This window comes from Rissa tridactyla, chromosome W (genome assembly GCF_028500815.1).
Source record: "Rissa tridactyla isolate bRisTri1 chromosome W, bRisTri1.patW.cur.20221130, whole genome shotgun sequence".
NCBI lineage: Eukaryota > Metazoa > Chordata > Aves > Charadriiformes > Laridae > Rissa > Rissa tridactyla.
In genome coordinates, this window is record NC_071496.1 from 18761518 (window position 1) to 18778620 (window position 17103).

The window sequence follows — 17103 nt, forward strand, 5'->3', positions numbered from 1 at the left end:
GACTTTTCTCTCTGTTTCTGCACAGTTGTCGCCAGGAGCTGCCTGCGGGCTTCTGTCCGGGGCAGTTCCCTCCCAGGTAACTGCCTGCGCAAGCAGGTCAAACTTGCTAAGGCCAGTACGTCACAACCACTGCCTGGAATGGAGAAGTTACTAGACGAACATTGCAGTACTTAGTACATGCTGATCGTCTCTTCCCTCCGCCTTGCCTGAACGCAGCCGCCACTGCCTCCTCTACGGAAGTGCTTCTCTTTCCCCTATTCCCAACTGTGAGAAATACCACATCCCCTCCTCCTCTCCTCCCCTCCTCCCCAAGCAGCCGTGAAAAAAGGAATGAACGATTTCATCTGCTCTATAGGGGGAGAACACAAATTAGGGTATCTTTCCCTTCTCTAACGCAGGAAGACAATATCACTTCTTTCTTTTCCCCTTTAGCCTTCTACACGCCCACACGAGAAGGGATTAAGCTCCTTTCAGCAGGGCTTGCTTATTTTTATTTCTCTTTTTTCCTGTTTTTTTTTGATTGATTGTTTGTTTGTTTGTTTTTCTTTTCGCTCCGGTTAGTATCAACAAGCTTTCTAGAGGGAGAGAGGGAGCATAGTGGTATTTTCTACCGCAGACTGAAGTAAACTGTGGAACTGGACATGAATGTGGTAGAAACTAGACTGCAACGGTTGAAGCTATGGGGGAAGGGCAAGCAAAATTTTGTTTCTCCGCCCCTCTTCCCATTCTGGCGCGTGCGCATATGTGTGGGGTGGGGGTAGATGATACGGTGGGAGTACTGTTGGCTTCGGGGAAGCTTTAGTGGAGGGGTGTGTATATATATATATGTTGTATTTATATATGTATATTATATAAAGCACATTTATATGCGTATGGTGTTGATTGCATGGGGAAGGGGAGTGAGAGCACGAGCAGAGGGGGAAGTCACGTGTGTGAACGTAAGCAGGTTGGGATGAGGTTGGGGGGTGCTGTGCATGGGCGGAGAGGGATCTCTGGGGGTCAGAGATGAGGTTGGGTGGTGTCTGCGCTTGGAGGGGGTCTGTGCGCGTGAGTGTAGGTGTAGGTGTATTTGACAGCTTGGTTTCAGTATCCCTCTTCTAGCCAGAAGGTGGGAGGGGAGGATAATGACATGGGGTGGGGGCTGCCCTTGGTGGAGCGCTCTGTTGGCATCCTCTTCCTATCCCCTGCTGTTTTTAACCTCTAGCAGTGTGATCTTGAGCGGCTGGAAGCACCTCGGTGGCGGGAAAAAGAGGTGCAGATCCCTCCCTCCACCTTATTCGTCTCGTAGCAACAGGCGTCACATCGCTGTGAAAACATGAGTGGAGATTTCAAACCCGGAGACTTGATCTTTGCTAAGATGAAAGGTTATCCCCATTGGCCAGCCAGGGTAAGACACTCTCTCCTCTATATGCAGGCTGCTGCTACCTCTTTACCTGTCCTTTTTTTCCTCCTCATCACCTTTTCTGCTCTTCCAGTTTTGTGTCGAGAAGAGTGTTTTCAGACACCTATAGAGAAGAAAACAGATAAATTGTGTCATGCCTCTATCTTGCCAATGTGTGTGTGGGTGTGTGTCTGTGTGTGGTAGCACTGCTGTTGCTGAAAGTGACTTCTAAATCACACTGCAGATCCCACACTGTGGTTTGTTCTTGGCTTATGGTACTTTATAAGTCTCTCTTTTTTTGACATGTAGCACTGTCTAGTAGTCATTAGGTTTTTTAAGTTGTGGAAGGGCAGCTTGAATTCTATATGTGAAGATATGTATTTGGCTTGTGTTAAAGTCAAGTAGTAATTTTTGAGAGTCTTAAAATCTGGAAATGAATTAATAGCATTTTTAGGAGGAAAAAGCCCTACTGAACTTCGTATTTATTTCTTTAAAGCTTTCTATATGTCTGCAGTGGGTTGACCCTGGCCAGCAACTAAACACCCACCAGCTGCTTGCTCACTCCCCTTACAGCAGGATGTGGGACAAATTAGAAGAGAAAAAGTGAGGAAAAACATGTGGGTTAAGAAAAAGACGGTTTATTAAGTGAAGGAAAGGGAGGAAAAAAACCTGGAAGTGATGGAGAAGCAATCGCTCACCACCTCCCACCAGCAGACTGACACTCAGGCAGTCTCCAAGCAACGGCTACTTTGGAAAGACCAAACCCTCATTTTTTATTTTTTTTATTGCTGAGCATGACTTTATATGGCATGGAATATCCCTTTGGTCAATTTGTGTGAACTGTCCTAACTGTGTGTCCTCCCAAATGCTTGCCCACGTCTAGCCTATTCCCTGGGGGGGGAGACAGAGTGGGGAAAAAGAGAAAAAGCCTCCACGTTGTGCAAACGCTGTTCAGCTATAGTCAAAATATTGGTGTGTTATCAACACTGTTTTAGCCACAGATCTAAAACACAGCACCATACGGGCTGCTATGAAGAAATTCCCCATCCAGATCCAGTACAATGTCTTTTTGTGACGTGTAGATATTTTCAAATAGAAAATCTGATACTATGTTTTTGTGATAAATCAACAAAAGTACTTGAGTTTTCTCATAATGTAAGTTAATTTTTAGAAATGAAGACTGCTATACCATTAGCACAACAAATTCTGAGATTGTACAAGAATGAAATGGTACAGAAATGCTACTGCCAAATAGCCGATCCTTTGTGATAAAAAATCCTTCCCAAAATCTTAAGTTTTGGTGGGAGTACTCTTGACTATTAAAGTTAGCTATTCCTATTTCTATAGAGTAGGTTGAAGGAGCGAGTATGTAATAAGTCTTCCAGTTCTCTTTCCTGTTCTCCCTGCTCCCTTCAAGACTCACCAAAGCACAGCTAACAAAGTCAGTCAACAAGCACAGCAGTTTACGCAGAAGGGCGCAAAGAAAAGGGCCTTAGCTGAATTCATACCAGAGTAAACAGTTTCAAGTATGGTGGTTCTAGTCTAAGGCAATTTATACAGGAACAAATCCTGCTTCACTGCTCCCAGGAAACCAATTGACCCACCTTTGGGGAAATGTGCCACCTAGAAGGCTGTGCTAAGTTCTCACTAGTCATTGTGCCTGTGTCATATCATGCAGAAACACCACCATGCCATTCAGAAAGGTTCATCATATATTTTCCTCTGAAAGTGAATGCAATAGCGCTACTGCAATATTAGAGTACATGCATTTCACTAGGTTCATAGTGTAGTTTGCAGGGAAAACTTACATTTATTTACTTACAATGTCTATATAAAATAATTAAACATATAACAGAGGACAGAGTAGATATTCAATCAAACTGGTTTTGTAAGATACTCTGAAGGTGCTTTCATTCTGATCAAAAGGTCAGTGCTTTGTGTCCTGATCCTGCAGTCGCTTAACACTTGCTTATCTGAAGGTCATGATTATTCCACTGAAGCTCCATACCTGTGCATGTGTATGAGTTTGGAAAATGAAAGGCCTTACCTCCAGATTCATGGAAGCATCTTTATGCAAACTTGGAGTAAGTTCAACCCATTTAAATGCTTTCCTGATCCGGGATAGTGGTGATCGGCCTAGTTTACATATCAAATAGGCAAATCATGGCATCACTGAAGCCAGTGGCAATACCATTGCAAATTTCAAGGGGAACAAGATTTGACACATGGATATAAACATGGATATAGAATACTGTTCTTTTAAGAAAATGTACTACTGTATACCTTCTTATGGACAACGCAAAATAGGAGTTAGTGTTGAGTCACCAAACTTGCATGGGGTATGGTGGCTTTAAGCCATGATTTTTGCCCTACCAACCCAGGATGTTATTCAAGGGGTTGGAAATGCTACCAATATAAACTAAACTGAATGTACGTAAAGGATGTAGAGGTAGAATGGCACCTTGCATGTAGAATCTCTGTTATTCAATTTGATTAATTGTCCTTCCCTAACTTTAAATTAATGCTATTGCCTATTAAATATAAACACGCCTCTCTGTAGCTTGTATTGAAATACAATATTATTAATCAATGACAGCTTCTCAACAAAGATAGATAGTGCAGAAATATTTGCAAATTAACATATAACCCATCTCAGAGAATTAGACATGTATATGCTCATCAAGTAGAGAAGCTTTATATCATTACCATCTATGCAAAAAGTAATAGCACTAATAGGTAGAGAAATGCTAATTTCTGTAAGCAAGCCAACTGATACGCTAGAGCTGTCTCTTTGGAAAATTCCAACTAATTTATGGAAGGTGCCAGAGTCATTTTACATACTGTATTTGCACCATTTGTGTGCAGCTGCCAACAAACAAATGAAAAAGAAAATAGCCAAACATAATTTGTCTCTTTTTTTAAAACAAGAAAGAATATTCTGACATAACACCTTGGTGATGGTTCATTAAGAAACTCTTGAAATGTTTCAAGAGAAATATTCAAAGCTAATGCCTCGTGCTGTGTAAATTCCATATAATATTAGGGAAACTCAGTATAATTACAGCAATTATATCTGTAACTGGTATACAGCTCTGGGATAATTTTGCTTGTGTAACAGCATTCCTGATTAAAAATTAAAGAAAAAATTAAAAATTATGCCCTATGTGTCAGCCTTCCAGGGGATAATATTTTCTCTTAACAGAGCACTTATTGAGTGAAATTAGTCTGTATCTAGACTTCTCTGGACCAACTGTTCTAAATAAATGCTAAATTCTTCCATGGAAAGGAAGTATTAATACCTAACAGTTTCACAACAACAAATAAATTATGCAACCACCACAGGCAGAGAAATAACCCCTTGATATAACAAAAAGAAGCAGCTGTGTAAATAACACACCTGAGAAGCTTCCACAGGCTCTGAGTTATAGAGGCTTCTTTGTGTTAAAAAAAAAAATAAAATAAACTGACCATCAATAGGAGTAAGGTCAAGATTTCAGGCTCGGTGTGTGTATTTCACGGCATCATGCTGTAATGACTATAGATAATGTCCAGTGTTCACATGGCGATATTAGCACTCTCATTTTACACACGGAAAAGAAAAAACCCCAAACATAAATATATTTGGGTTCATCTCACTGCCCAATTTTCTGGTTTGGTTTGTTCATTTGAAATGTCTCATTCTTACTTGTCTGGCAGGCTCCTTGGTAAGATCAAAGAATCGCAGAATGGATCTTTCCACACTCTGAGAAGTGTGTTGCCTAGCACGTGATTCTGTGCATTAGTCATGGAGGCCTGGTTCCCATTCTCCAAGCTGCCTGTCATTAGTTAGAAGCCTCTGTATTTGGAACTACTTGGATAGATTATTCTGTGCAATCTGTCTTAATGTAATCATTGTTCTAGCTTAAAATTGAACAAAGCTTAAAATTCAATAAATTTCCTATTTTAGAATCATAGAACGGTTGAGGTTGGCTTTTGAATATCTCCAAGGAGGGAGACTCCACAGCCTTCCTGGGCAACCTGTTCCAGTGCTCAGTCACCCTCACAGTGAAAAAGTGTTTCCTGATGTTCAGATGGAACCTCCTGTGTTTCAGATTGTGATCATTGCCTCTGGTCCTGTCACTGGGCACCACTGAAAAGAGCCTGGCTCTGTCTTCTTTGCACCCTCTGTCCTGGTTTTAGCTGGGATAGAGTTCATTTTCTTTCTAGTGGTTGCTGTGTTTTCAGATTTGGTGTGAAAGGAATGTCAATAATGCATATTGTTTTAGTTGTTACTAGGTGATGTCTATACTAGTCAAGGACTTTTTTCAGCTTCCCATAGAAGCTGAGAAGGAGCATAGAAAGAAAAATAGAATGGCCAATGGAATATTCCATACCATAGACATCATGCTCAGTATAAAAATGAGAGTTGGCCGGGGGGCGGGAATCGGCAGTCACTGCTTGGGACGGGCTGGGCAACCAATTCACCAGGCGGTGAGAGCAACTTGTGCCTTGTATATTCTTTTACCATTATTATTGTTATTTTCCTTTTCCGTTATTGTTCTATTAAACTGTCTTTATCTCAACCCACGAGGGTTTATTTTTTTTCCCTTTCCCCTCCTTCTCTCCCAACCCTTCTGGGGGGGCAGGGGGAGCGAGCAAGCGAGCGGTCGTGTGGTCCTAGTTGCTGGCTGGGGTTAAACCATGACACCCTCCCTTCATGTATTTATATACATTTATCCCCCCGAGCCTTCTCTTCTCCAGGCTAAACAGACCCAGCTCCCTCAGCCTTTCCTCATAGGAGAGATGCTCCAGTCCCTTAACCATTTTCGTGGCCCTTTGTTGGACTCTCTCCAGTAGCTCTATATCTCTTGTACTGGGGAGCCCAGAACAGGACACTGTACTCCAGGTGTGGCCTCACCAGTGCTGAGTAGAGGAAAAGGATCACCTCCCTCGACCTGCCGGCAATACTTTGCCTGATGCCGCCCAGGATACCATTTGTCTTCTTTGCGGCAAGGGCACATTGCTGGTTCATATTCAACCTGGTGTCCACCAGGACCCCCAGGTCCTCTTCTGCAAAGCTGCTTTCCAGATGGGTGGCCACCAGCATATATTGGTGCATGGGGTTGTTCCTCCCCAGGTGCAGGACTTGGCACTTCCCCTCGTTGAACTTCATCAGGTTCCTGTCAGCCCATTTCTCCAGCCTGTCAAGGCCCCTCTGGATGGCAGCATGACCCTCTGGCATATCAGCCACTCTTCTGAGTTTTGGTGCTGTCTTCAAAGTTGCTGAGCGTATGCTCTTCCCCATCATCCAGCTCATTAATGCAGGTCTTGATCATGACTGGACCCAGCATTGACCCCTGGTGTACGCCGCTAGTCACTGTCCTCCAACTAGACTTTGCACCGCTGATCACCCTCTGGGCCCGGCCATTCAACCAGTTGTCTGCTCATCCAGATATGTTGGGGATCCCGAGTACAGTGCTCACAAGTTTGAGCTGCACATTTCTGGAGCAAGTGGATATTTCCCGAAGGAACTGTGGCCTGTGGAGAGCCCATGCAGGAGCAGGTTCTCCTGGCAGGAACTGTAGCCCGTAGAGAGGACCCATGCTGGAGCAGGAGAAAAGTGTGATGAGGTAGGAGTGGCAGAGAGGAACTGTTATGTACTGACCACAACCCCCCATTCCCCATCTCCACTGCACCACTCGGGGCAGGAGGGAGGTAGAGGACTTGGGAATGGAAGAGTGCAGTTGAGGCTGGGAGCAAGGGGTGGGGGGAAGATGTTTTAGGTTTTGTCTTTGTTTCTCACCATCCTGCTCTATAATTTCAATTGGCAATAAATTAAATTAGTTTTCCCCAGGTGCCCACCAAGCCGCGCTCTCTCTCTCACTCCCCCTCCTCAGCAGGACAGGGGGAGAAAATAAGATGATGAAGCTTGTGGGTCAAGATAAGGACAGGGAGTTTGCTCACCAATTACCGTCGCGGGCAAAATACACTCAACTTGGGGAAGATTAATTTAATTTATTGCCGATTAAAAATAGAACTAAAACCACCTTCCCCCCACTCCAGCCCTTCTTCCCAGGGTCAACTTTGCTCCTTCATTCCCAACTCTTCTAACCTCCTTCCTGCCCCATGAGTAGCGCAGTGGAATGGGAAATGGGAGTTGCAGTCAGTTCATAACAGTTCATCTCTGCTGCTCCTTCCTCATACTGTTCCCCTGCTCCACCGTGGGGTCCCTCCCACAGGATACAGTCCTTCACGAACTAATCCAAACTGAGGTGGGCCAATAACTCCACACAACACACCACCTCTCCTGAGCAACCACCAAATCATTGGACTAAATGAACTCAATGGACATTTTATATGGGTGGCCCACAAACTAAGGGAATGACGTCTGTGAGCGAGAATGGAGGGATGGTTAATGAGGATGTATTGGATAGTGTGGGTCTTGAGCATGGCACAAATGGTATGGAATAAGGGGCTAAGGTTGTTCTTGTTTTGGCTGGGATAGAGATAATTTTCTTCATAGTAGCTTGAATGGTGCTATGTTTTGGATTTGTGATGGAAACAGCGTTGATAACACACCGATGTTTTAGCTGTTACTGAACATTGCTTGCACAGTGTCAAGGCCTTTTCTATTTCTGGCTGTGGACATTGTCTACCTAGACTTTCGAAAAGCATTTGACACTGTCCCCCATAGAATTCTCATGGAAAAACTGGCGGCTCATGGCCTGGATGAGCATACGATCTGCTGGATCAAGCACTGGCTGGATGGGCAGTCCCAAAGAGTGGTAGTCCAATGGAGTTAAATCCAGCTGGCGGCCGGTCACAAGTGGTGTCCCTCAGGGCTCAGTGTTGGGACCATTTCTGTTTAACATCTTTATTGATGACCTCGATAAGGACATAGAGGGTATCACCAGCAAGTTTGCAGATGACACGAAGCTAAGCGGGAGTGTTGATCTACATGAGGATAGGGAGGCTCTACAGAGAGACTTGGATAGATTGGACCGATGGGCCAATGCTAATGGTATGAGCTTCAACAAGGCCAAGTGCCGGGTCCTGCACTTGGGCCACAACAACCCCATGCATCGCTACAGGCTTGGGGAAATGTGGCTGGAGAGCTGCCTGGCAGAAAAGGACCTGGGGGTTCTAATTGACAAGCGGCTGAACATGAGCCAGCAGTGTGCCCAGGTGGCCAAGAGGGCCAATGGCATCCTGGCTTGTATTAGAAATAGTGTGACCAGCAGAAGGAGGGAGGTGATTGTCCCCCTGTACTCAGCACTGGTGAGGCCACACCTTGAGTATTGTGTCCAGTTCTGGGCACCTCAATACGAGAGAGATCTCGAGGTGCTGGAGCGAGTGCAGAGGAGGGCAACGAAGCTGGTGAAGGGCCTGCAGAATAAATCTTATGAGGAGCGATTGAAGGAGCTGGGACTGTTTAGTTTGAGGAAGAGGAGGCTGAGGGGAGACCTCATCGCTCTCTACAACTACTTGAAAGGATGTTGTAGAGAGGTTGGCGCTGGTCTCTTCTCACAGGTAATTAGCGATAGAACAAGAGGGAATGGGTTCAAGCTGCAGCAGGGTAGGTTTAGGCTGGACATTAGGAAAAAATTCTTCACAGAAAGAGTGGTTAGACACTGCAATAGGCTGCCCAGGGAGGTGGTGGAGTCACCATCCCTGAGTGTGTTTAAGAGTCATTTAGATGTGGTGTTAAGGGATATGGTGTAAGGGAGAACTTTGTAGAGTGGAGTTGATGGTTGGACTCGATGATCCCAAGGGTCTTTTCCAACCTAAATGATTCTATGATTCTATTTTTCACACTGCCCCACCAGCAAGTAAGCTGAGGGTGCACAAGAAGTTGGGAGGGGAAAGCTGACCCCAAACTGACCAAAGGGATATTCCATACCATATGATATCACTCTCAGCAGTCAAGGGAAAAGAAGTAGGAAGGGGAGACACAGCTAACAGAAGCAGGAAACAGATGTAGCAGTTTGTGCAGCAATCTCTGCATTGTTCTTTGTGAGCTTCTAGATCTTCTGGGGACAGGGTACAGGATCATCAAGGGAACTCCTATGAAACCTCTAAGAAACTTGAGGTTTCCTGCTGCTGTCAGGTAAGGATGGGGTAAGGGGAGCAAAAAGGGTGTGGACCAGAGGAAGCTCTAGCAGCTTCTAACAAGCTTGGTAGCTGCCCTTGACCCAGGGTGCCTGGAGCCTTTGTTGCAGCTACACCCTGAGTAGGGAGGGTCAAGCACCTGCTTAGCAAGTACCAGGCAGAGGCCTCTGTAAAAGCCATGTTCAGTGCAGCAGCTTATACAAAAAGTTGCAAAGAAGGGGTTCTCCTTTTAATTCAGACCAGCCTAAGTGTTTTCACTTACAGTGATGTGTCATGGTTTGGGCCAGGTTGGCCAATGACAAGACAACAGATGCTCTCCCCCACCTCTCGCTCCAAGGAGAGGAAGAAGAGAGATAAAGAGATTTGTGAATTTAGAAAAAACTAAACTGCTTTAATGAAATATTAATAATAAAATAAAAAAAGGAAATAATTAAATAGATACAATATATACAAATATACACAAAACCATATCAAGCTCCCAGGGAGATGTCACTGGCAGGCACTGAGAAAGTTCCAGACTGGACTCAGTGACAAATGGGAACTGGGACACACTGACTGGGGTCAAAAGGCATGCGCATGAATGAATTGGACTCAATGATCTTTATGGGTCCCTTTCAACTTGAGATATTCTATGATTCTATGAATAAAAGAATTACTTTTGTAATTCTATACTTTGCATCCTAGCCTCTCTCCTCCATCAACACAGGCCACTTGCAAAATTTTCATGACAAAGGCAAGTAAAATAACACCAGCTTTTACCTGCCCTCTACTATAAAGCTGCTTAGGGAGACCCATACTGGAGATCCTTTTCTGCTAACTCCTATCAAAGCAAAACCAGACTCAGCCCTTCATAGGATATGAAGCATATGAGCTCCATACATTAGCTGTGCCTGTAAGCAGAACCAAGTAACATCTCTAGAACACCATACAGAGATGCAGAAACAGTATAAAACCAAACCACCTCTGGTAGATTTAATTTTATGGTTGGGTTGACCTTCTCTGGATGCCAGGTGCCCACCAAGCCGCTCTATCACTCCCCCTCCTCAGCTGGACAGGGGAGAGAAAATATAATGAAAGGCTCATGGGTTGAAATAAGGACAGGGAGAGATCACTCACCAGTTACTGTCACGGGCAAAACAGACTTGACTTGGGGGAAATTAATTTAGTTTATTACCAACCAAATCAGAGTAGAGTAATGAGAAATAAAGCCAAATCTTAAAACACCCTCCCCCCACCTCTCCCTTCTTCCCAGGCTCAACTTCACTCCCAATTTCTCTACCTCCTCCCCCTGAGTGACACAGGGGATGGGGAATGGGGGTTGCAGTCAGTTCATCACACATTGTCTCTGCTGTGCCTTCCTCCTCACGCTCTTCCCCTGCTCCAGCATGGGGTCCCCCCCATGGGAGACAGTCCTTCAAAAACTTCTCCAATATGGACCTTCCCACAGGCTGCAGTTCTTCACAAACTGCTCCAGCGTGGGTCCTTTCCACGGGGTCCCAAGTCCTGCCAGCAAACCTGCTCCAGCATGGCTACTCTCTCCATGGGGTCACAGGTCCTGCCAGGAGCCTTCTCCAGCGTGGGCTCTCCATGGGGTCACAGCCTCCTTTGGGCGCATCCACCTTTTCTGGCATGATGTCTTCCATGGGCTGCAGAGTGGATATCTGCTCCACTGTTAACCTCCATGGGCTGCAGGGGGACAACCTGCCTCACCATGGTCTTCACCACGGCCTGCAGGGGAATCTCTGCTCCGGCACCTGGAGCACCTCCTCCCCTTCCTTCTTCGCTGACCCTGGTGTCTGCAGAGTTGTTTCTCTCACATATTCTCACTCTTCTCTTCTGGCTACTGTCGTGCAGAAACTTTTTCCCCTTCTTAAATGTGTTATCACAGAGGCGCTACCACCATTGCTGATTGGCTCAGCTTTGGCCAGTGACGGGTCCATCTTGGAGCCGGCTGGCTTTGGCTCTATCAGACATAGGGGAAGCTTCTAGCAGCTTCTCACAGAACTCACTCCTATAACCCCCTACTACCAAAACCTTGCCACGCAAAGCCAATACAGTTACTCCAGATCCAACAGACCACACCTAACTTTCAGTCTCTGTCATGATAAAGGCAATGGTCTTGTAGGGCATCTAAGAGATCATAAAGCTGTAGGTGCACATATGCAGTAGTGAAGCACATTATAAAAATGTTAGTGTTACACTCCGGAGTCACATGTCCTTTGGAGTGCTTCCACGATGCAATGGATGCATCCTTATCAATAAAATCACAAGAGGACAAGTGGGAAAAAAGAGGTAACTACAATTTGCCTGTCTGTCTTAAAATGGTGCTTGGATCTCTGTCCAAATTTTCTCCACAGAGAATTTTAAAACGGTTTTGCAATTTGCTGTATGGCAGGGGTTTTCTTAATATGTTCAGGCCACAAAACGGCATCTTCTTTCTTCCTGTAATCTTCAACATATTTAGCTTTTTTGACATCATCTGTGTACCAGGCTGGGTAGCCTGCAGCTTCCTGCTTCTGGCAGAGGTGGAGTTTTATATAACATGAGAAAAGGCTGTTATTCCTCTGTTCAAAATGCTAAACTTCATAGACTTCCCAAACCCTGTAGCCCTTCTCCTGAAACTTTTTCAGTTCCAGGGAACATCAGGTGACCACAAAGGCTCACTCTTCACCACTGTGGGTGCCAAGGGCCTGGCAGGTTTCAGCACAAGTGCAGCACAAGGGAAAAAATAGCTTGCCATTGACCCTCATGGGAAGCACAAGGAAAAACAGCTCTCGATGCAGGTACACCTATTCTCACTCCTCTCTCCCAGCTGCTGTTGTGCAGCAGTTTTTACCCTTTCTTAAATGTTATCGCAGAGGCGCTACCACTGTCACTGATTAGCTCAGCTTTGGCCAGTGGTGGATCTGTCTTGGAGCCAACTTGAGCAGATTCTATCAGACGCAGGGGCTGCTTCCGGCATCTTCTCACAGAAGCCACTCCTGTAGCCCCCCGGTACCGAAACCTTGCCGTGCAAACCCAATACAGCAGTGTGCCCCAGCAGCCAAGAGAGCAAACTGCATCCTGGGGTGCATTAAACACAGTATAAGCAGACAGTCAAAAGAGGTGCTTATCCCTCTGTATTTAGTATTGATGCAGCCTCACCTTTAGTACTGTGTGCAGTTCTGGGCCCCACAATTTTAAAAGGTGTTGTGGTTTAACCCCAGTTGGCAACTAAGCACCACACAGCTGCTTGCTCACTTCTTCCCCACCCAGTGGAATGGGGGAGAGAATCGGAAGGATAGAAGTGAGAAAACTCATATGTTGAGATAAAGACAGTTTAATAAGTAAAGCAAAAGCCACACACGCAAGCAAAACAAAACAAGGAATTCTTTTACCCTTCTGATTCTCTTCCCCATCCCACTGTGGGGGGAGTTACCAAGTGGCTGTGTGGTGCTTAGCTGCCTGCTGGGGTTAACCCACAACATCAATGTATTTTTAAATGATAATATATGCATAGTGCAAAACAGATTAATAGAGCCCCACATACTTACCACCTTAATATCACAGGTTTTGCTTTAGATGATTTCTTTAATGATTCCTTTTCAGAAATTAAGCATATTCTGAATTAATCTTGCCTAGAAGTGTGAAGTTTATTAGCAATCAAAATATCTCGTAGTATGTTTGCTATATTTGCATGCAGTATGAACATACACTTATAAAATTTACCTGGAGCCAAGGCATGCATTATAACATTTGATAACAGAAATGTCTCTGCTATGTATGACACATTATTGCAGGCAATGGGAAAATATGGAACAATTCTTTCCTTGTTAGCACAAAATGGCTTATTTCCAGATAAAAAGGTATTGCAATCGTGTGTTTTCTTCATAGTATTGTCATGGGTGACTGCCCTGGTTTGGGGTGAAGCAGAGCCAACTTTCTGTTCAGTGAGAGAGGCTCTTGCTTACACTTGTTGCTGTGGCAACCAGGGTCAGCTGACTTGGTTGTTTACCCTGTGGAAGGGTTACACCTGTGGACAGGTCAGGTGACCCAAAACTGACCAATAGGGTATTCCATCCCATCTGCCATGCTCAGTATAAAAGCTGAGGGATCAAAAGAATGAGGTTGTCTCCTCTCTGAGGACTCTTCTTCAGTGGCGCGTGCTCTCTTCAGTGGCGCGTGCTCTCTTCAGTGGCGCGTGCTCTCTTCAGTGGCGCGTGCTCTCTTCAGTGGCGCGTGTCTGAGGAGGACCCTGTCAGCTCATCTGCCTTTTGATCCCAGCTGATTTGTTCCAGTTCCCATGGAAGATGCACCTTTTATTATTTGAAGTGTTTCCAAACACGATCATCAGAACTGTTAATGAAAGGTTTCTGTTAAGGTTTTTCTAGCTTTCTTTTTTTATTGTCATCTCAACAGTAAAACCTAGACACAAACGATTTCAATTATCTAACTTTTCTGCAGTACAGAAGGTTAGGCATAACACTCAGTAAAAAATCATCCCCATTATTGTTTTGCACATGAAATCAATGCCTTCATACTTTTAAAATTAATTATATCCTCTGTCAAGACAGGAGTGATGACATGCGGCCCAATGGCTTCATGTTGCTAGCTTTAAAGGTATACACAGCAATCTTGGAACTGAAATGATCACACTGCACGTATACCCATTCTTTTCTTTCAGACACCAATTTCCCCTTGCTATAATGTTATTTGCCTCAAGAGTTTATTCTAATTGCAGAGGCACTGGGTCCTTTTGATAGAATCATAGAATGGTTTAGGTTGTAAGGGACCTTAAAGATCATCTAGTTCCAACCTCTCTGCCGTGGGCAGGGACACCTCCCACTAGACCAGGCTCATCAAAGCCACATCCAATCTGGCCTTGAACACTTCCAGGGATGGACCTCAACAAATTCCCTAGGCAACCTGTTCCAGTGCCTCACCACACTCATAGTGAAAATTTTCTTCCTAATATCTAATCTAAATCTACCTTCTTCCAGTTTGAAGTCATTACCCCATGTCCTATCAATACATTTCTTTGTAAAATAGTCCCTCTCCAGCTTTCTTGTAGGCCCCCTTCAGATACTGGAAAGCTGCTATAAGGTCTCCCCGGAGCCTTCTCTTCTCCAGGCTGAACAACCCCAACTCTCTCAGCCTGTCTTCATAGGAGACAGGCTCTTCTTTTCCCTCAGCCTGCTGGCCACGCTTCTTTTGATGCAGCCCAGAATGCAGTTGGCTTTCTGGGCCGCAAGCACGCATTGCCGGCTCATGTTGAGCTTCTCATCCACCAACACCCCCAAGTCCTTCTCCTCAGGGCTGCTCTAAAGCCATTCTCTGTCCATCCTGTATTTGTGCCTGGGATTGCCATGACCCAGGTGCAGAGCCTTGCACTTGGCCTGGTTGAGCTTCATGAGGTTTGCACAGGCCCACCTCTCAAGCCTGTCCAGGTCCCTCTGGATGGCATCCCTTCCCTCCAGTGAGTCGACTGTGCCACACAGCTTGGTGTCGTCAGTAAACTTGCTGAGGGTGCACTCCATCCCAACATCCATGTTGCTAACAAAGATGTTAAATAGTATCGGTCCCAGTACTGATCCCTGAGGAACACCACTTGTCACTGGTTGCCACTTGGACATCAAGCCATTGACTGCAACTCTTTGAGTGCAACCATCCAGCCAGTTCCTTATCCACCGAGTGGTCCATCGGTCAAATCCATGTCTCTCCAATTTAGAGACCAGGATGTCGTGCGGGACAGTGTCAAGTGCTTTGCACAAGTCCGGGTAGATGATGTCTGTTTCTTTGCCCTTATCCACCAACACTGTAACACTGTCGTACAAGGCCACCAAATTTGTGGATGCCCCCCCTTCCAACTCTAACCACTCTATGCTTCCATGCTTCTTATCATAGAATACCAGATTGGAAGGGACATCAAGGATCGTCTGGTCCAACCTTTCTTGGCAAAAGCACATTCTAGACAAGGCGGCCCAGCACCCTGTCCAGCTGAGTCTTAAAAGTGTACAATGATGGGGAATCCACCACTTCCCTGGGGAGATTATTCCAATGGTTGATTGTTCTCATTGTGAAAAAATTTCCTCTTGTGTCCAATCGGAATCTCCCCAGGAGTAACTTGTACCCATTACCATGTGTCTATTCCATGTGACTCCTTGTAAAAAGGGAGTCTACATCTTCTCTGTAGCCACCCTTTAAATACTGGAACACGGTGATAAGGCCTTCTTTTCTCAAAGCTGAACAAACCAAATTCTCTCAGCCTTTCCTCATGTGGCAGGCTTCCCAGTCCTTTGGTCCTCTTTGTGGCCCTTCTCTGGACTGTCTCCAGCCTGTCCACATCTTTTTTGCATAGTGGGGACCAAAACTGAACACGGTATTCCAGGTGTGGCCTGACAAGCGCTGAGTAGAGTGGGATAATGACTTCTTTGTCTCTGCTGGTGATGCCCTTGTTGATGCAACACAGTATCCTGTTGGCTTTCTTTGCCACAGCAGCAGCACAGTTCACTCATATTGAGCTTGTTGTCCATCAGGACCCCCAGGTCCCTTTCCACAGAGCTGCTCCCCAGCCGGGTAGATCCCAGCCTGTGCTGCACTCCTGGATTATGTTTTCTCAGGTGCAAGACCTTACACTTGTCCTTGTTGAACTTCATAAGGTTCTTGTTAGCCCACTCTTTCGGCCTATCCAGGTCTTCCTGCAGGGTGGTTCTCCCTTCCGAAGTGTCCACTTCCCCACTCAGTTTGGTGTCATCAGCAAACTTTGTCAGGGTACACTTGATCCCATCATCCAGATCACTTATGAAGATATTAAACAGCGTTGGGCCCAGTATCGATCCCGGGGGGACCCCACTTGTGACAGGTTGCCAGTTTGAAAAGGAGCTATTTACAACCACCTTCTGGGTGTGGCCTGTCAGTCAGTTCCCCACCCACCGCACAGACCACTTGTCTAGACTGTAACGCATGAGTTTCTCTAGGAGGAGGCTGTGGGGAACCGTGTCGAAAGCCTTGGAGAAATCCAGGTAGACAGTGCCCGCTGCTTGCCCCTCAGGTTACTTTGTTGTAGGCGGCAATTGGGTTTGTCAAGCAGAATTTGCCTTTGGTGAACCCATGCTGTCTTTTCCCAATCACATGCTTCATTTGACCTGTGATAATACCCAGGAGGATTGGTTCCATAACTTTCCCAGGGACTGAAGTAAGGCTGATGGGCCTATAATTTCCTGGATCCTCCTTTAGGCCCTTCTTAAAGATGAGGGTGACATTAGCCTTCTTCCAGTCTTCTGAGACATCCCCTGATCTCCACAACTTCTCAAAGATTATGGAGAGAGGCCTTGCAACATCATCAGCCAGCTCTCTGAACACCCTCGGGTGGATATTGTCAGGGCCATTGATTTGTAGGGGTCAAGTTCCTGTAATAGTTCATGTGGAGCATGGATTCACGGACTCTGGCAGGGTACAGACCAAAGACCTTTATTGCAACAATCCGACAGGCTTTATAGCTATACACACTCTCCACGCGCAAGTTGTGTCCTGCTGACAGGTTGAAGGCTGACTGCCACGCGCTTCTCTGCTTCTTCCGATTGGTTTCTGCTGTCTGTTCACGAGGAGCAGCAACTTCATTCTCGCGTCCTGTTTCTTGCTGATTCTTACTTGTT

At 45.6% G+C, this 17103-nt stretch overlaps 1 protein-coding gene across 1 annotated transcript in view; it reads left to right on the forward strand.

Annotated features, from left to right (window-relative positions):
* The first annotated feature begins 775 nt into the window (after positions 1-775).
* The window catches only part of LOC128902118 (lens epithelium-derived growth factor-like), a 69346-nt gene continuing 53018 nt past the window's right edge, over positions 776-17103 (forward strand). The window contains exons 1-2 of the mRNA XM_054184509.1: positions 776-809; positions 1205-1387. Of these exons, the coding sequence (XP_054040484.1) occupies positions 1316-1387 (72 nt within the window). The 5' untranslated portion in view covers positions 776-809; positions 1205-1315. The remainder of the gene's footprint in view (positions 810-1204; positions 1388-17103) is intronic.